Source organism: Myxine glutinosa, chromosome 1, assembly GCF_964187855.1.
Source record: "Myxine glutinosa chromosome 1, kmMyxGlut1.1, whole genome shotgun sequence".
Lineage (NCBI taxonomy): Eukaryota > Metazoa > Chordata > Myxini > Myxiniformes > Myxinidae > Myxine > Myxine glutinosa.
The window spans coordinates 113,407,953-113,428,935 of record NC_136261.1 but is presented as its reverse complement, the minus strand read 5'-3'; the positions used below and the strand labels follow the sequence as shown (position 1 = coordinate 113,428,935).

At 47.8% G+C, this 20,983-nt stretch overlaps 1 protein-coding gene across 1 annotated transcript in view; it reads left to right on the top strand.

Moving 5' to 3' along the window:
• MYSM1 (Myb like, SWIRM and MPN domains 1) overlaps positions 1-20,983 on the top strand; it is a 120,053-nt gene that overhangs the window by 35,204 nt on the left and 63,866 nt on the right. The window contains exons 7-11 of the mRNA XM_078776325.1: positions 3,749-3,847; positions 7,093-12,950; positions 13,587-13,717; positions 15,063-15,163; positions 15,356-15,427. Of these exons, the coding sequence (XP_078632451.1) occupies positions 3,749-3,847; positions 7,093-12,950; positions 13,587-13,717; positions 15,063-15,163; positions 15,356-15,427 (6,261 nt within the window). The remainder of the gene's footprint in view (positions 1-3,748; positions 3,848-7,092; positions 12,951-13,586; positions 13,718-15,062; positions 15,164-15,355; positions 15,428-20,983) is intronic.

The following is a 20,983-nucleotide window of genomic DNA, read 5'->3' as shown; positions in this document are numbered from 1 at the left end:
GGGTCCCACCTGGCGGACCGCCACTGCGTGACGCTCGCTCCCCCGGGTCAGGGGCCTCGCTGCTTCCCAACGGGCTGCAGCGTCAGCCGCCTGGCTCAGAGTCTGCGGGCGCCACATGGCGAGCTGTTGCCGGAGCTCAATATCCGGGAGGGCCTGGATAAAATGGTCCAGCGCCAGGCTTTCCCGGGAATCCGCTGCCATGTTAGCATGTGCGATCCCCACTGCGCGGCGAATGTCGTGGGCAAGTTCCCCGATGGCTTCCTGGGGCTTGCGTTTTCGCAGCGCGAGCTGAGCTTTAACAAGCTCGCTCTGCTGTTCAATGCCGAATCGATTAATTAGGGCGTCGCAGAGGGCTGGCAGGGTGAGAGCACCTGGTGGTAATGCCGTCAGCACCTCCGCCGCCGCGCCGCGCAATGCGGCCACCAAGTGTACTCCACCTTCGTCCTCACCCCAACCGTTGCCCTTACACACACAGTCAAACTGTGCCAGGTACGCTCGTAGATCACTCTTGCCGTCATACGGCGCGAGTGGGACCTTGTGGGACCACCTCGTATGCGAGTCGTTGCCTGCCTGCCGGACCCCGTGCGTCGCCTCTTGCGGGGTCAGCGCGGGGCCGAACCGGCCGGGCCCCCACAGTACATTACCTCCAAGGGGCTCCCGTGCCTCCCCTGTCCCTCTAAAAACTACCCCTGTTGGTGTCGATGCATGAGTCACGCTTCCGCAACCCGCTACCCATTCCATACCACCACAACCTTGCTCACTCACACCTCGCACCTCTCCCATCACTGGACCCTCTCGCTCACACCCTCGTTCCATACACTCCGGACCAGCCATACACCTCACTCTTGGCCTCTCACGAACATCCGGGTCCATCTCGACCCCCAAGCTTATTAAATCACCTGGCGCATCATACGCATGAACATATTGGTCACCACTTACACCGGGTCCTCTTTCTCTTCGCTTCTCCTCCATCACCTGCGAATCCCTCATCCGGTTAATGAGCACATCATCACGATCCGAACACAGACTTTGGACCAATTCTTTTACTTCCTCTTTTATCTCTTTCTTATCCTCTCTCCGTCGCTTCTTAATTTCGCTCACCCCTTCTTCCACTTCTTCTAATTTCTGCTTCACCTCCTTCATCTCCTCGTGCGCCCCCTTAAGTTCTTCCTCTAACTCCACCTTATTTTTTTCTATGTGCTCCCGCACCTCCCGCTCTTTAACCTCCATCACCTCTACCACCTTGTTCATTTTCCTCGTCAGGTCCTCATGTACCGTCTGACACTCTTTTTTAATTACCCCTACGTCCTTTTTCATCTCCTTCTGTGTTGATTTTAAACCCTCTATTGCTGCTGTGTTCTTCTTTACCTGGTCCCCCAACTCCTTTTGTCCCACTGTCAGCTGTTCTACTCCCAGCGTCAACTCCTCTATACCACCTTGCAATTTTACAGTCCCCTTTCTCACCTCCTTCTCCATGCGCTCCTCACAGTGCTTCACCTCCTCGCGCACTCCTCCGACCTCCTCACTCACACCTCTTCTGATCTTCCCTCCCATCACTTGCATCTCCTGCCCAGATGCCACCCTCATCTGCTCCATTTCCTCCCTGTGAGCATCCAATTTAGTTTGTACCCCCATTCTGACCCCCTCTATCTGCTGCCCCATTTGTTTAACTTCCCTTTCCGCTTGGTCCCTCATGTCCCTCAATTTGCCTTCCATACTGTTTTCTAACCCCTTTAACCCCTTTTTCATCCCTTCCATTTGATTCTCTTGAGCGGCCATTCTGTTTTCTACCCCCGTTAACCCCTCCTGTATTTCCCCTAATCTATTGTATAATCCCTCTATTCTACTCCCTAACCCTCCGATCTGGGCCCCCATGTCCTCCCTCAATTTCTCGCTATTGGACCCCATGTCATTCCTTAAACCCCCGATCTGGTTTCCCATGTCCTCCCTCAATTTCTCGCTATTGGACCCCATGTCATTCCTTAAACCCCCGATCTGGTTTCCCATGTCATCCCTCAATTTCTCGCTATTGGACCCCATCCTTTGTTCTAACCGTTGGCTATTGGCCCCCATGTCCTCCCTCAATTTCTCGCTATTCTGGGCCAACAGGGCCCCTATTTGCGCCATGAGGACTTGCATGTCCATCGGCGGCACGGGTACAGCTACCACCATCCCCTGCGCGGCGCCGACCTGTTGTTCGCGCTCCTCTTCCCCATGCCTAGCGCCGCCATTTTGCGAACCTGCCGCCCTCACTGCTTCGCTCTCCTCATGTCCCTCAATTTGGTCCTGGATCGACCCTGCCTCACTCTCCTCTACCGGAACCCAGCCGTCTTGATCTCCCATAGCGCGACTTTCAAAATTCGGGTTTTTGTAAAACAAAAGCAATTTCGGTACTTTGTAATTTTGACCAAATTTTGTCTAGCTGTTTTAAAAATTTGGTTCGGGCCTCGTATCTCACTCCCCGACACCAGTTGTTACGGACCGCGGATTGGATGTTATTTACCGAGCAGAGGTAACAGCGGCCGAACAGTTGTTCCCCGTTTCTTTCCGACTCACCCGATTCACCCAGACGTTGGCCAAATCGCGCTATGCCAAATCAATGATAGAAAGGACACGACTACTGGGAAAGATGAAACGACGCCAGGGGGTACAGTTCTCAAGACCTCCAGAGGAGGGTATAATTACAGTGGTGGAGAAAAGGGGGTAGATTACAAGGCAGAGTGAGGTAAAGACACAGAAGAGATGGGCACTTAAATACAGTCTTATCTATTCCCCGACAGACCACGGACAAACGGACAAGGTAGACTCACACGGGGATTGATGGCAGGAATGGACAGGTAGGTCGCTGGCACAAGGTGCACCTTGGCTCGGGGACAGGATAAGCACGGTTCAAAGATGCAGGGAGGTCTCACAGCGCTCGGAGGTGGTCTTGCTTGCTCCAAGCTCGGCGCGCATCTGACGTCACCTCTCTCTCACTGCGCATGCTCAGCGGGGAGTGACATGCCCTCGGCTGGTTGGTTCCGCCCCAACTGGGGCCGGTCCGCCGCTTCCATTGGGTGCGGGGGTTACCGGGCTCCGCCCTTGACGAGGAGCCGACAGGGAGCCCCTGTTTGGTAACCCCGTCGAGCACATCTCCGATGGCGGCTCGTTGGGAAGGCCTGGTGTCCTCCCACCACTCCTACCAAGCCGGAGTGAGGACGCGCACTCCCTGCGCTCATTGTTGTTGTTGTTGTTGTTGAAGAGAACTGTGAGGAAGAGCTGCGGGGAGGTATTGGGAGGTCCTAAACTTCCTAACGGTGCCATACAATCACATTCTGGTGCAACGAAGGGTCAGAATTAATGGAAACGAATCCTTAACTGACATAGATTAAGAATAACTAGCAAGATGTCCTATAGTTGTCTACCTGAGATGCGGTGGACCTGGATGCGACATTTAATGGGGGAAATAGGGGGAGGTCGGGTCTACAGAGTGTGGTTTACAGAAAATGGGACTAGGGAATGGGGGATTGGGGAGAGTTGGGAAGTATTGAGGAAATAGGGGAATATTTACAAGCGGATATGGATGGATGCAAATCCCATATCCGCAACAATATATTAGATCACCACCTTGATTCTTTTAGCAATATTGTAAATGGTAATTATGATTTTCCTTTGTAAACAAGACAAAAATGTTCAACAAATAAATTGGCTTTATTTTTATACATTGGTATATACATTTATTTCTTGGCTTGTTTTTGTTTTCTGACAGGCTCAGTTTGGTCATAGTTGGACAAAAATATCCAATCTCATTCCATCACGATCCCTACTGCAAGTTCGAGTGTTTGCACGCCGATATCTCAGAACCAGGGTAAGCTGGCTGTGGGATTGGGCAGTATCACCATTGTAAATCTCAATGAGTCTGAAGTTGTGTTTGGTATGATAAAAGTCTAATATTGTGTTTATATAATAAATTTTCAAAGTACGTAATTACTTTTTGTTTCTAGGACCATTTTTGGACAGTCCTTTGCAGGTAAAGGGTAGTTGTACTTCATGTATATTTTGTTGCTCTAACTCAATAATTTCTATTTTTTGTATGAGCATAAACTTACTAGGTGGTTGTATGTGTATTAATAATGAACAAGAATTAGAAACACTATGAAAGTATAACTGCACTCGGTCCAGTGCATATCTCCGCTAGGCTCAACGGTTTATGTTTTGTTTCCCATTGATAGGCCAGATCTGGATCCAGGGGACCAACACAACAGGATGTGGGTAGCGGTAGTGATCGACTGTATGGTTGAGGGACAAACGGAGGATTCAGAGACAAAATTTTAGGAAACAAACACACGAATAATGCACGTGTTCACGAATGAGGGATAAGGGGCAGAGGACACGAGGTGTGCTGCGGGTTGGACGGGCACCAGCCGTTCAACTTGCTGTTGTGCTTGCTTCAAACATTTAGAACTGATACAAAAAGGAGAAAAAGACGTCACCACTTTGACGCATCAACATAAGAATAAGTATGTGCTGGCCGCGTAGTTACACGATACCAGTAAAAGGCAAAGGCGTTATGAGGTTGGTGTGTTTGAGAAATCCTGGAATGATGCACTTGTGCCTTTAACGTGTGTGATGATCGCACATCTCCGGCCTGCCTTTTCCTCCCTGGTAAACAGGGAGGGAAAGGCAGGATATGACTCAAAGGAGATGCAAAATCCACTATGTGCCACAAAGATGGTATGACAGTCCATCGCATGAGGTGTCTCTCATGATTGCAGTCGGTATCTCTTGTACCGCCATGTCGTGAACCTTGGAGTTAGTGTGGGAAAGGAGGGACACTTGAACGTGCTCTCCTCACTATGCAATTTGAAACTGTACTGAATGGCACGGGTGCAAAATACGATCCCGGCACCAACTTCGCCACCCTTTAGCACCCCAACAGACAACAGACGCTCTGGGATGGACAAGGACAAGTGAGACATAAAAGTGGCTACTTTGGCGCCCTGTAGCACCCCACCATGGTTCTGGGCTACCCAAAAATTATGGAGGGCATAGATACATGTCCGGACTATGCCAGGATACCCACCAACCCATGCTGAGGGCCCCGGGTGAATCGGACTACGTAGTTGGAAACTGCGCCGAGTGGCACAAGTGGAAAAGTTGAACGAGGCACCCACTTTGGCGGCCTATAGTGCCACTGCGGAGGGTTACCCCTAAATGATGGAGGTCATAGATACGCCTCCAGTCTACGCGACAATACCCACCGCGGCACGCTTAAGGATCAGGCTGAGCTGCACTACGTAGATGGAAACTGCACTGAGCATGGCGAGTGGAAAATGTGATTGCGGAAATAAAAGATTTGATCTGAGCACTTACTTTGTCGGGCTCTGGCGCCCCGTGGAAGCCCTGAGGTACCCCTAAATGGTGGAGGTCGTAGAAACATCTCCGGTTTACGCATCTGTAATGGCCGAGCGTCGCTGAGCGGTCTGGGTGAGGCTGCCAAACCTCTGAAAAATGGCGACGTTTTACGAAATTCAACTTCTCGCACCCAACGCCTGAACCCGTAATTTGGAACTTACGGCTGCGTCGTCACTTGGAAAGGTCCCAAAAATAACTAGAAAGCATCTGAAAATGCAAAGCCCGTCCAAGTCCGTTTGTATTTAGATGTCTTCTTCTTCTTCCGTATGCTTGAAAATAACGAAAACAGTTAAAAAGAATACAAAATGAAAATTGATGATTTTATGCAGCCTTGACCTTTGAGCTTTAGATTTTAAAAATCAGCTTATAGCTTTTGATTGGTATATCAATTCTGTAACACAATATGCAAATTCTTTAAATTTCAGGTCAATCAGATGAAAATTGATGATTTTATGTGACACTGACTTTTGACCTTTTGATCAAATTATTAATTTTCCTTCTTCATATTCTCATTATAAAACTTTGTTGAAAGGACAAAACTCAAATGGTAAATTTAAATTTCAGGTCAATTGGATGAAAATTGTTGATTCTATGTGACGCTGACCTTTAACCTTTGGACCTTTTGACAAAATTATCAATTTGTCGTCTCCATATTATCATAATAAAGCTTTGTTGAAAATTTGATGACAAAACTCAAACGGTAAATTTTATTTTTAGATCAATTGGATGAAAATTGATGATTTTATGTGACACTGACCTTTGACCAAATTATTAATTTGCTTTCTCTGTATTATCATAATAAAGCTTTGGTGAAAATTTGATGACAATAGCTGAAATGGTAAAAAGTTACGGCCCCGGACACCCCCCCCCCCCCCCATCCCGGACGGGCTAATTATGTTCTTTACGGGCCTCCGGACTACCTCCCGTGCCAGGTTTGGCCCTTCTGCTACGGCTGGAACTCGATTTAGCTGTTATCCTCGGTATAATGGTGGACAATTCAATTTTCATTGTGTTGTCTGCCTCTAGTATCTGTGCTTCGGATAAAGGGTCTTTCAATAGAGATAAAGAAAGGGTAAAGGTGATTAGCATCACTTTCGTGATGTGTTGCTGCTGTCTGTACAGCCATGCACCAAAATCGAATCGCCTTGTTCTTGACATCTACCCAACCTGTCCACCAAGTTTTGTCCGAATCCAGCCATAACTTTTTGAGATATCGTGATATATATCGGTTTTTGCCCTATCACTCATTTGTGAAGAATCAACTTTAAAAATTTGCAGATCCACATCCGGATCTTCACCAAAATCTAACCATTTAACCTTGTCACATACCCAACGTCTCCACCAAATTTTGTCCGAATCCGTCCACAACCTTTGGAAATATCCTGTTCACAAACAGACAGTGGTGAAAATATAACCTCCATCCACTTTCGGTAGCAGAAGTAAAGATGTACATAGCATATGCAACTCAAAATTGTGGTCATTGCATTATGAGGCAGATGCTCAAACTGTAATGCCAACCAAGTAATATGCAATGCTGCATTAATGTTCAAACTTTTCAATCACGGTTTTCGGCTCCTCCTTTAATACGTTATTTGCTTTTATTTTCCTGCTTGTTTGCATTTGTTTAATTAATAACTTGCTCTGTATTCCCTGATATGCATTAATCTCTGTCGCCTGATGTTTTTAATTTCATTTCAGGGGTTGCTCGGACGCATGCCAAGGTTAGGAGGTCATGTGTCTACTTTTGTCATGGCATCTGAGGATCACACAAATGCAATGAAGAAAACATTCACTACCTCAGTGGGGAGTGAATCCTTGAAAGATTCAATTACAGGAGTTGGTGAGATGGTTCGAGTCAGTGGCTGCTCAGATGGTTCAAGTTCTGAGGTGGACATTGATGGAATAGATGACGATTTGAAAGCAATAGGGCCGAGAAAAGAAACTATGGAAAAACAAAAGCAGGAGGGTTCTTCAGGACATTCTTCCCAGGTCGCAGATATTGGAGATTTGGTTGGTGATACTGCTTTAAACCACAGACTACCATTGAGAGGAGGTGATCCACAGAGGACTTGTACATTACAAGCAACTAATCAAAGCCATGCTTTGGATATCCCTTTTATATCTAATGCTTTATTTATTGGCACATGCTATAGTAGTGATGGGCAAAAAGTGAGGGACACACTGAAAACAGAAAATGAAATAATGCAAAGACTTGCAGAAGAGAGCAACATTAAACAAAGACTAGTACAGGGAGTTAACAAGAAGCCAAGTTTGGAAGAGGACGAATCAGTAGAGTTGACTTTAGGTGAACAAGGTGAGTTGTGGCTGAGGTTAAGACAGGAAGATGGTGTGATGCTGAGTTTGGGAGAGAAGAATGAGGTGAAAGAAAATGCGGAAGAAGCAATTGAGATGAGACTAAGCCAAGGACAAAAGAAAGTGGTGAGGCCAAGCTTGAGAGCTGAATATAAAATGAAACCTCGTCAAAAAGAGGGGGGCGGGTTGAGGCCGAGCCCGGTGGACGCGGGCGGATTGAGGCCGAACCCGGTGGAGGCAGGTGGGTTGAAGCTGAGCCCATTGGAAGCGGGCAGGTTGAGGCCAAGCCTGGTGAAGGCTGGCGAGTTGAGGCAGAGCCTGGTGGAGGTGGGCTGTTTGAGGCAGAGACCGGTGGAGGCGGGCGGGTTGAGGCAGAGACCGGTGGAGGTGGGCGGGTTGAGGCAGAGACCGGTGGAGGCGGGCGGGTTGAGGCAGAGCCCAGTGGAGGCGGGCGGGTTGAGGCAGAGCTCGGTGGAGGCTGGCGGGTTGAGGCAGAGCCCGGTGGAGGCGGGCAGGTTGAGGCAGAGCCTGGTGGAGGCGGGCGGGTTGAGGCAGAGCCCGGTGCAGGCAGGCGGGTTGAGGCAGAGCCCGGTGGAGGCGGGCGGGTTGAGGCAGAGCCCGGTGGAGGCGGGTGAGCTGAGGCAGGAGAAACAAGGTGAATTGATACAAATCCCAACAGATGTGGGTGAATGGATCCCAAGAGAATCTGAGCAGGTTCAGGGACAGGAAGGTGGAGTGAGACTGAGCCTGGAGGAGGAAGAGTCAGTGAGGCATACCCTGCCAGATAATGGTAAACCACTGACACACCTAGGAGAGATGTTTAAAGTAAAGATGAATAGAGAAATGATCGTTGACTCAAGAGCAAATTTGGGAGAAATTATATTGTACCCTGGAAAGGTGACTGCAACAATTGAAAGCTCCCGAGAGACAAATGATACAATGGCAAGCTCTGGAGAGGTGAATGCAATTATGCTGAGCCATGGAGAGGCAACTGGGATGATGCTGAACTCTGTAGAGATGGCTGAGGTAATGTTGGGCTGTGTAGAGGTGGTTGAACTGATGGCCAGGACTGCAGAGGGGGCTGAGGTGACATCCAGCTCCGGAGAGGTGGCTGTTGCGATTTCTAGCTCGGCAAAGGGGGCTGAAGTAATGCCAGGCTTGGCAGAGAGTGCTGAGATGATGTTGGGCTCATCAGGGTTGGCTGACAAAATGCAGATCTCAGTGGAGGTAGCTCACATGATGCCAAACTTGGGAGAGGTGGTTGAGATGATAGTAAGTGTGGGAGAGGCGGCTGAGGAGAATAGTTTAATAGAGGCTGCTGAAATGACGACGAGCTCAACAGAGGTCACAACGAGCCTGGGAGAGGGGACACTACCCTGGGGAGAGGAAGTTAAGGTGACGCAAACCTCAGTAGAATCAGCTGAAGTGACAACGGGCTTGGTAGAAGCGGTTTGCATGACACAGAGCACGGTGGAGGTGGATGAGGTGATGCCGAGCACCAGAGAGGAGGTTGAGGTAACGACAGGCACCAGAAAGGTGGGTGAGGTAACGCCGGGCACCAGAGAGGTGGGTGAGGTAATACTGGGCACCAGAGATGTGGGTGAGGTAATACCGGGCAACAGAGAGGTGAGTGAAGGGAAGCCAAGCACGAGAGAGGCAGATGAGGTGATGCCTGGCACCAGAGAGGTGGGTGAGGTGACGCAGGGCACCAAAGAGGTGGGTGAGTTGACACTGAACTCTGGGGAGGATGGTGAGGTGAAACCGAGCTCTGGGGAGTTGGCTGAGGAAATGGTGAGGTTGGTTGGGGTGGCGGAGGAAATACAAAGTTATATTTGGGTGGTGGAAGTGATGTCGGGCTCTAGAGGGGTGAATGAAGAAATATCTTGCTGGGAAGGGGAGAGTGAAGTGGTATCAAGCTCAGGAGGGGCTGCTGAGGTGATACTGAACTCAGGAGGGGAGATTAAGAGAACGCAAAGATCCGGAGGACCAGCTGAGATGATGCCGAGCACGGCTGGGTTGGCTGATGTTTTGCCGAGCTCGAGAGGTGCAGCTGTGGCAATGTCGAGATTGGAAGAGGCTTTTGGGGTGACGCCACACTCAACAGCAGTAGCTAAGGCTATGTCAAGCTCAGAAGAAGTGGTTGAAGCATGTGAGAGCTTGATGTTGTCAGCTGAATCGATCTCAAACTTAAGAAAGGCTGATGAGACAATACCGAGCTATAGAGAGGCTACTGAGGCAATGCTAACATCTAAAGAAACCGATGGGGCAATGTTGACCTCCAGCCAGGAGCATGAAGTGATTCCCAGCTATACGGAGGTTTCTGCAGAGATGCAAAGCTCAAGAAAGGGATCTGTGGACATGCCAAGGTCAAGAGGGGCAGCTACTGCAATGCCAAGCTCAGAAGAAGCTGTTGAGGCAAGGCTGATCTCAGGAGAGGTGTCGCCAGCATCTCCAAGCACTAGGGACACTGCTGATGTGACGCTGAGCGCAGGAGAAGCTGCTGAGATGATGCCAAGCACCGGAAAGGATGCTGAGCTAATGCCGAGTGTGGGAGAAGATGCTAAGTTGATGCCTAGCATTGGGGAGGGTGCTGAGGTGATGCCTTATGCTGGGGAAGGTGCTGAGGAGACACCTAGTGCGGCGGAGGTTGCTGAGGCAACACCAAGTGCCAGGGAGGGTGCTGAGGCGACACCTAGCGCCAGGGAGGGTGCTGAGGCGACTCGTAGCGCCAGCGAGGATGCTGAGGTGATTACGAGCACCAGAGATACTGCTGAGGTGACGACTAGGACCGGAGATGCTGCTGAGATGACTGCTAGAACCGAAGATGTAGCTGAGGTGACTGCTAGCACCAGACATGCTACTGAGGCGACAACGAGCACCAGAGATGTTGCGGAGGTTACGCTGAGTACCAGGGAGGGTGCTGAGGTGACACTAAGTACCAGGGAAGGTGCTGAGGTGACAGCTGGCATGGTAGACGCTGCGGAGGTGACAGCTACCATGGGAGATGCCTCTGAGGTGACGGGTAGCACTAGATATGCTACTGAGGCAACTTCGAACACCGGAGATGCTGCTGAGGTGACACAGAGCACCGGTGATGCTGCTGAGGCGATTCCGAGCACCGGAGATGCTGCTGAGGCGATGCCGAGCACTGGAGATGCTGCTGAGGCGATGCCGAGCACCGGAAATGCTGCTGAGGCGATGCCGAGCACCGGAGATGCTGCTGAGGCGATGCCGAGCACCGGAGATGCTGCTGAGGCGATGCCGAGCACCGGAGATGCTGCTGAGGCGATGCCGAGCACCGGAGATGCTGCTGAGGCGATGCCGAGCACCGGAGATGCTGCTGAGGCGATGCCGAGCACCGGAGATGCTGCTGAGGCGATGCCGAGCACCGGAGATGCTGCTGAGGCGATGCCGAGCACCAGGGATGCTGCTGAGGCGATGCCGAGCACCGGAGATGCTGCTGAGGCGATGCCGAGCACCGGAGATGCTGCTGGGGCGATGCCGAGCACCGGAGATGCTGCTGAGGCGATGCCGAGCACCGGAGATGCTGCTGAAGCGATGCCGAGCACCGGAGATGCTGCTGAGGCGATGCCGAGCACCGGAGATGCTGCTGAGGTGATGCCGAGCACCGGGGATGCTGCTGAGGCGATGCCGAGCACCGGAGATGCTGCTGAGGCGATGCCGAGCATCGGAGATGCTGCTGAGGCGACGCCGAGCACCAGCGATGCTGCCGAGGCGACGCCGAGCAACCTGGATGCTGCCGAGGCGACGCCGAGCAACCTGGATGCTGCCGAGGCGACGCCGAGCAACCTGGATGCTGCCGAGGCGACGCCGAGCAACCTGGATGCTGCCGAGGCGACGCCGAGCAACCTGGATGCTGCTGAGGCGACGCCGAGCACCGAGGATACTGCTGAGGTGACGCCGAGCACCGGGGATGCTGCTGAGGTGACGCCGAGCACCGGGGATGCTGCTGAGGCGACGCCGAGCACCGGGGATGCTGCTGAGGCGACGCCGAGCACCGGGGATACTGCTGAGGCGACGCCGAGCACCGGGGATGCTGCTGAGGCGACGCCGAGCACCGGGGATGCTGCTGAGGCGACGCCGAGCACCGGGGATGCTGCTGAGGCGACGCCGAGCACCGGGGATGCTGCTGAGGCGACGCCGAGCACCGGGGATGCTGCTGAGGCGACGCCGAGCACCGGGGATGCTGCTGAGGCGACACCGAGCACCGGGGATGCTGCTGAGGCGACGCCGAGCACCGGGGATGCTACTGAGGCGACGCCGAGCACCGGGGATGCTGCTGAGGCGATGCCGAGCACCGGGGATGCTGCTGAGGCGACGCCGAGCACCGGGGATGCTGCTGAGGCGACGCCGAGCACCGGGGATGCTGCTGAGGCGACGCCGAGCACCAGGGATGCTGCTTTGGTAAGGCAAAGCACCATATTGGCAGCTGAGTTGATGCCTAGCATCGGAGAGGTTGCTGAAGTGATGCAAAGTGCTGGAGAGGCTCCTGGGGTGATGCCATGCTGCAGAGTGATAACTGAGACGATGCCAAGATCCAGAAAGGCAGCTGAGCTTCTGCTGAGCTCTGAAGGGGAGTGCAAGGTTATGCCAAGTTTAAGGGCGGTGGATGAGATCAAGCCAAGATTCATAGAAAATGCGGCAGAAAGGACAGGAAAAATACATGTAATTAATTTATTACAATGGGAGGAAATAGGGGAGAGATGTGGTATAAATGAGTTACATAATTGGCAGGCATGCAGAGGAGGTGATTTTAGATGGAAATATGAAGATGAACATGTGAACCAAAAAGGAAATACCATTGCTTTGGAGGATTGTAACAGAGATTTTGCAACTGGAGAGCTGATCAGGTGCAGTGATGTAGCATGCAGAGATATTGGACAGTTTCAGAAAATTAAGCTGAATGGAGAAGTAAAGAATATAGTTCAACATCGTAATCAGAGAGCAGAGGAGGGAAAAGGTATCGAAAAAGAGAACAAAAAGAAAGGAAGGGTTCCAGACTTTGAAGAAATTGAGCAAACTACCAATGGCAGCATTTGGGAAAAAGTTGAAAATGAGATAGGATGCCAAGAAGAAACATATTTCCCAAAAGAGGAGATTTACATGGACTTGAACATCATAACGGAGGATGAGAAGCATGTTCATGCAGAGTTCTTTGAGGGGCGATGTTCAAAAACTCCAGAACGGTACTTGAAGATCAGGAACTACATCTTGGCAGACTGGTAAGTGTTATGCACTTATAATGACCAGAAAAATAAAGAAAATAAGGAGTTACTTTGGCTATCCCAAACGTAATGCTTTCCTCCTCCTTCGTAAATTAAGTACAAAACTGTGCTCTGCATATTCGGCAGCTTCCCTTGGTGGAAAGATGACTGCATCTTTGATCATGCTATATGCATGTTAGTATGGAAGTTAAAATTGTAAATATTATGTTTGCACCAAAGAAACAATGTCGTAAATCCCATACTTGCTTTTGCAGCACCTCCGCCTGCCATAAGCCATGACAACACCGCCACAGCTGCTTGGTCGCATTCAGCCTTTGTTCACATGTTTGATTAACGGTGAATTATATTACAAAAGAGAACTTAGTGATAGACACTGATCAACAAGAGACCAAATAAATGATGGTGGGAATGTCGGCAAGAATCGTATGAATTTGTTTGGCTGTTTGGAACTTGGTTCAAGGACGGGCAAATACACGGCCCTTAGCCTATCGTGCACCCTTGATATTTGAGATGTACGCACTTTGTGTGGAGATTGTACAACAAGGTGTTCTTGATCGTAAACACATTGTATGTTCTGGGTTTAATAAATTGTTTGAAGTTGGCTTATTCCACTCCTTTTTTGTTGCTAAGCAGGGTGAGCAACCGGCCCAGGTACCTAAACAAGACTGCAGTTCGTGCAGGCCTGCGTGACTGCGGGGATGTGAACTGCATTGGGAGAATCCATGCCTACCTGGAGCTCATTGGGGCTATTAACTTTGGCTGTGGTGAGAAAGATAATTCATTCATTTTTTTGGTTGAACACATCACTGCAATACTAGAAATGTTTGCATTGCTGCATAATTCCTTGCATTTAATTTCTTTTTTTAAATGCAAAAACCTTTCTTTCTTTCTTTTCAAGACAGTTTTCTGTATTTGCCACTCCATAAGCTAATGCATATAATCCTATAAGGCAACATGATCTACCTTGTGATTTGAAATCTGTGTACGATATTTTGAGATGATCTAGCATGATGTCAATGTAATTGGAGCAGACAAGGAGAATTTCTAAACCAAGCAGCGACATTAAATACAGGGTTCAGTGTTGGGCCAATATTTGTAAGTTCATAGCCAATCAGCTTGCTGCTCAGGATTTGGTGAATCAATGTTACTCCTTGACCCTGAATGCCATTCTGTGATTTGGTTATTTCTCGGGAAGATGTAAGAACCAAACTAATGATTTTAACTCAGCACCTCCGATAAATCTATGTGCCCCTGAGTACCTCCTAAATCCTTACTAATAATAATTATAGTATTTATATAGCGCCTGGTGTTAGCTTAGCGGTTAGGGTGCAGGCTTGGGATCCTCGGATCCTGAGTTTGAATCCCGGTCGATCGCTGAATTAACGCCAGGGGACTCAGCCTGTCATCCTTCCGAGGTCGGCCAATTGAGTACCAGCTTGCTGGGATGAAAGTGCCGATGTGTGCCCCGGTTTACAATAGGTACACCGAATTCCTGCATGTCGTAAGAGGCGACTAAAGGATTGTCGTCAGGAAGGGCATCCGGCCATATTAAAAACATTGCCTCAAAATGGGAACCATGATGATTGTCATGGGGCCCGCAAGGCTAACCCCCCACTCTAGCAGGGAAAATGGCCTGAAAAAGGGATTTTTTTTAATATAGTGCCTTTTGCCAATGGATACAAGGTGCTGAAAGGCTCAATCACCAATATATTCCACATCATGTGATAGGTGCTATATTTCCAGGTTTATGACCACAACATCCGCATGACCTTGGGTCCACACCAAACCTGGGTTTGTGGCCACCACAATCACACACGGCCACCGTGTCATTCTTTGTTTTTGTGTTTGAAATTCATTTTATTTCACATATGTGATGCACCATTCACACCCTATGATGTTTTTTATTTGTAGTGTCCAGATTGGACATGAAAAATACATCTGAAACATTTTTGGCTTATCTTTTTCAAAATCAGTACACTGGCTATAATATCCCTTTTATTCAAGGCCTAGTCATTGTGAAGTTAATGCTCATCAATGTACTACCAATGCATTAATATCTGCCTTTTTTTTCCTTCTCTTTACCTCTTTTGGTTTGCAACTGTGATGTAGAACAAGCAGCCTACAACCGGCCTGGCTTCACATCAAACCAAACTAAATTGGGAAATCCTCATCAAGAAGAGGACCTCCCTTCACAGTGGGAGTCAAAGCAGGTAAGGGTGGATGGCTGTATTCATGGTCACTGTGGTCCCATACTGCCTTCTCAGAGATTGATTTGATGAGGGTCACATTTGGACTTGGATTTAGAAACTTTGACACTATGAAAGGACTTTCTCCCGTTGTGCCTATGTTGTATATATGAGACTTGATGACAATTCTCCCTCCACTCCTCTTGGTTTGTCAAGCGCACTCGGAAGCGGCGCATACGAGACCCTCATCAAAGGTGGTATGAGCTAGAGGGAGGAACAACTGTCGAGGTAAGGCCATTTCACAATGCATAGGATGATGAAATCTTAACAAACCATGTTGTCGTTTCGCAATAACAGAATTGGAATCAGTAGAAATATATAGTCTTTTGAGCTTTCTTGTAAAGAAACTAAATATGCCACTTTGGCCTCCTGCATGCATCATGCCAAAAAGAAAAAAATGTGAGCCAAGACAGCTGAGATCAAATTATGCAAATAAGTGATTTCTCAAGTTTACGTTGTGCAGTCAAATGTCTTTTTATATAATAGTATTGCTTGCTTTTGCTTTTGAAAATTTATCTTTTGCTTTTGAAAAGAAGAAGTCATCTGCAGACACTTTTACCACAATACTCTTATGCTTATTGAATAACTACCAGAAGTGGCTTGCACATTATCTATAGGTGAAACACTCTCATTTCACTTTATGTGATCATCTCTCTATAATTCCAGTAATCTCTGTGTGTCTTGTGTGTCTGTGACCGCTGTTTCTCGACAACCACTGGTCTGATCTAATCGAAACTTGCCAGCTATATTGCTGGGGACCTGAGGATGTGCCTTTTCAAGGTTTCATATTAATCGGACAAGTGGTTACCAAGTCATGGCCATTTATTTAGCAAACACATACATAGGGCGCCGCCTTGTGGTCACCCCTCCCCCCTTCTTCACCAACTTGGACCACGTGCGTAATGGCGTTATGCGCCGCGGCACGCGGCCACAAAACTAGCAGGGGAGATCATCGGCAGAACGCAACCTCGACTGCAGGTGTCCAGTGTCGGTTTTGGAGAGAGAGATTGGGGATTTTGAAGGGGGCCTATTGTTATCTCTCTATAATAGGCAAAGATGATTCTGTTGGATGTCTGTCCAGGGGTGTGGCTTACTCGGTTTGCAGAGTAGCTCCACCCACTCCTCCTTCTCGAATAGCTTTGAGGCCTGTTTAGTTAGGCCCGTGCTGTCTTTCTCTCTCACACAGATTTATTTCAATTCTAATTCGATATATCATTTCATTTTTCGCAGTCGCTAACATAGTTTTAGACTCGGTTGAAAAAAAACAGGAAGAAAATCCGATCCGATCCTTCGGATCTTGAGTCTCTCTCACGCCTTTATCTCCAATCTAACTCACCATCTGATTTCATTTTTATTGATGGTTTTAGACTCGGTGTCAGCAACGCGGGAAAACGCAGAGATATATTTTTTAAAATACACCATATCACCGCCCAAAACCGCCCAACAGCCAACAAGTATCATACACCGCCCAACATGACACAGACGGCAACATGTCGACATTATCGCTTTTTCTTTAAACCGAGTGAACCGAGCCGAACCGAATAAACCGAGTGAATTCACCTAGCGAATTTCATCCAATTCCACCGAGTTTCATGAAATTACCGAGAGATATTTCTTCGTTTTTATTTTATTAGTTACCAGCAGAAGTACCCAGCGTTGCCGGGCGGGGGAGGGGGGAAGGGCACGTACACTTTAAACATGTATATACATGTGGGATGTGGGATATATATACATGTGGTACGTGTGTGTGTGTGTGTGTGTGTGTGTGTGTGTGTGTGTGTGTGTGTGTGTGTGTGTGTGTGTGTGTGTGTGTGTATATATATGTGTGTGTATGTGTATGTAGGCTAACCCCCGCTCTAGCAGGGAAAATGGCCTTAAAATGCATGTTGTTGTTGTATGTGTATATATATGTCTGTGTGTGTGTGTATGTGTATATATATGTGTGTGTGTATATGTGTCTGTACGTGTGTGTGTGTGTTTTTGTGTATGTGTATATATGTGTGTGTGTGTGTGTGTGTGTGTGTGTGTGTGTGTGTGTGTGTGTGTGTGTGTGTGTGTGTGTGCGCGCATGTGTGTCGATGTACGTGTGTGTGTGTGTGTGTGTATATGTGTGTGGGTGTATGTGTGTGAGTGTGTGTGTGTGTGTGTGTGTGTGTGTGTAAACATGGGCCGGTGTGTGTGTAAAGTGTGAGGAGGTATTGGAGAGGAAAATGCAGAGATTTTTTTTTTTTAATCGCGCCATGATGATAAACGAAAATACACCGCCTAAAATAACAGTCGACATGTATTTAAAATTCGTCACACACATCCATGCCCGTGGGATTCCCAGGCATGGATGTGTGTGACATTTCGACATATTGAGTTAGATGCTGCACCTGCACATTCAGTTATATAAAATGGTTACTGGCAATTGATCACATCCACAAATGATGTAATCCACACAATTTATGTACTTTCCATAACGTTAATAGGAATACATGCCCGTGTAGATGGGAATGACATATAATTCACCGAAAACGTTGAAGCAACCGCATAATATTACGGTGATGTTTAACTCTGAGTGAGAATAGTTCTAAATTTTAAAAACTTTCTTCTGATATTTGTGATTTATTTCAAACACACTGTATTTCCCATCTACACGGTATATATATATATGTATATATATATATATATATATATATATATATATATATATATATATATATATGTATATACAGTGGAACCTTGACTTACGAGTTTAATTCGTTCTGTGACCGAGCTCGTAACTCAAATTGCTCGTTTCTCAAATCAAATTTCCCCATTAAAATGCATTGAAATGCTATTAATCCGTTCCAGCCCCCAAAAAACCACACCAATTTTTTTTGTTACGTGTTTTTAAATAAGAAAAATGTACTTTATAAATAACAAATAATGTATAAACAAGCACGACCTCGTATATACTGTACATAATAAAAGACAATGTAAAGAAATAAACTGGTTTTATTAAGTGTATTTACCTTGAAGATCAGACGAAGATGCTGGCGGAGGTGGAGGGGATAACTTTTGCCTTTTTCGCCACACTTTCCTCGCTTTCACTTGCAGGGCATTTCAAGAAAAACCTGTCCAACGAGGTTTGTTTCTTCCTCCCTTTCAAAATGTTTCGAAAATGAGTGAGGCAAGTGTCGTTACACAGCGTTACACAGCGTTACACAGCGTTACACAGTTGATGTTCCCGCCGTCTGCTGCACCAAATCCCCGTAAATGTCTCGTGCCTTCTCACACATGATGCTCTCGGTCACGGTATCTCCTGTGACTTGCTTCTCCGTCAACCACACAAACAACAACTTCTCCATCTCTTCATGGATAGAGGTCCGGAGCTTTGAAATAATCGTAACGCCCTTGGCTGGCGTTATAGCCTTTATCGACTCCTTCTGCTTCAAAATCGTACATATCGTAGAAGTACTGCGATCGTACTGCCTCGCCAAGTCGACAACACGCACACCTCGCTCATGTTGTTCGACGATTGCGTGTTTTATAGCCAAGCTCATCATCCTCTTCTTCTTCTCAGCACTGCACTTGGCACTCACTTTCTTAGGCCCCATGGTTAAAACTAAGAAATTTTCCAAAATAACCAAAATGCGAAAACAAAAATGCAGCGATATACGGCAGAGATACTGTACTTGCACGGCAAGATAACCACGTGACCGGAACCCACCTGGTGGCGGCTGGCGTAAACTCAAAATAACCAACATGTGAAAACAAAAATGCAGCGATATACGGCAGAGATACTGTACTTGCACGGCAAGATAACCACGTGACCAGAACCCACCTGGTGGCGGCTGGCGTAAACTCAAAATAACCAACATGCGAAAACAAAAATGCAGCGATATACGGCAGAGATACTGTACTTGCACGGCAAGATAACCACGTGACCAGAACCCACCTGGTGGCGGCTGGCGTAAACTCAAAATAACCAACATGCGAAAACAAAAATGCAGCGATATACGGCAGAGATACTGTACTTGCACGGCAAGATAACCACGTGACCGGGTGGCGAAAGCTCGTAACTCAGATCTCGGCTCGCATCTCAAAGCAATAAACCGCCCGAGCGACGGCTCGTATCTCGAAAAACTCGTAAGTTGGGGCACTCGTAAGTCAAGGTTCCACTGTGTATATATATATATATATATATATATATATATATATATATATATTATATATATATATATATATTATATACAGTCATCCCTCGTTTATCGTGGGGGTTACGTTCCAGAACCCCCCCCGTGATAGGTGAAAATCCGCGAAGTAGAAACCATATATTAATTTTATTATTTTTATATATTTTAAGCCTTTAAAAACCCTCCCCATACTCTTATAAACCTTTCCCACGCTCTTATAAACCCTTTCTACACTCTTAAACACACTTTTGAGACCCAGCCTTACGTATTAGAAAAATATTTGTACTTGTATATATAGCTGTACAGTATATTTGAAAATACTGTAATAGATACTGGGTAAGTATATCAATAATAGTTTTTACTGTACTGCACAGCAAAGAAGAGCATTACAGCTCTTCTGAAGGCGCCACTTCAGCAGGCGCCTCGTCAGGTGGTGCAGTATCTTCGTCGTCGTCCGGAACTTCTTTTCGTGCTGAAGACGTAGGCGTGTCTTCTTTCTTTTTTCGGGTGAGGAACATAGTGATGGGCAGTTGCTGGCGCTGCCTTTTCTTCTGGGCGAGGAGGTTTTTATAGACTTCAATGCCTCCGTCGATTACATTTCTGAACTTCAACGAACGAATCATCTGGGGGTCCCATTCTTCAGCCCTTTCCTTAAGTTATTTTGCCATTCTCACTAGGGTTGCGAGGCGTTCCAGTGATAGGCCTTCTTCTTCTTCATCCCCTGGACCCTCTTCTTCCTCTTCTTCTGCCTCACTTGCTGACTTCGTCATCTCCGCCAGGTCTTCGTCCGTTAACGGATCTGAGTGGGTCTCGAGCAGCTCCTCAACGTCATCGGGAGTCATATCGTTGAAGCCATCTCCTCCTAGTAATTTTGCCAACTTCACTGCCTTATCTACTGCAGAGTGGTGGACTTCGTCAGGAGAGAAACCCTTGTACACGTAATCGTGGACTACTTCCGGCCACAATTTTTTCCAGCAGGCATTCAAAGTTTCTGTCTTCATCTCCTTTATGGCCATCTGAATATTTTGCAGACACGTTGCAATGGTGTACTGTACTCACGCCAGTACACCTTCAGCGAGAAGTTTTTGTCCGAGTCCATAGCCTCGACCAGGTGCTGCAGGGTGTTTCACGTATAAAGTGCCTTAAATGCGCGAATGACGCCTTGATCCATGGGCTGTATCAGCGATGTGGTGTTTGGCGGTAAGAACTCTGTTTGTACGCCATCATACGACAGGTCGAGCGCGTGACCTCCTGCATTATCCATGAGCAACAGCACTTTGAACTCGAGTCCTTTTTCTGTGAGATAAAGCTTGACCTCGGGAATGAAGCACTGGTGGAACCAATCCGATGTGAGGAGTTTCGTAATCCAGGACTTCTGGGTGTGCATCCAATACACTGGCAGCAGGTTCTTATTTTTGTTTTTGAGGACCCTTGGGTTTTTGGACTTATAAATAAGACCAGGCTTTATCATAAAGCCCGCAGCATTCCCACACATTTCTAAAGTCACCCGATCTTTGTGGGCCTTAAATCCAGGGGCTCTGGCTTCCTCGATCATGATGAAAGTGCGAGACGGCATCCGTTTCCAAAATAAGGCTGTCTCATCCATATTAAAAACTTGTTCAGG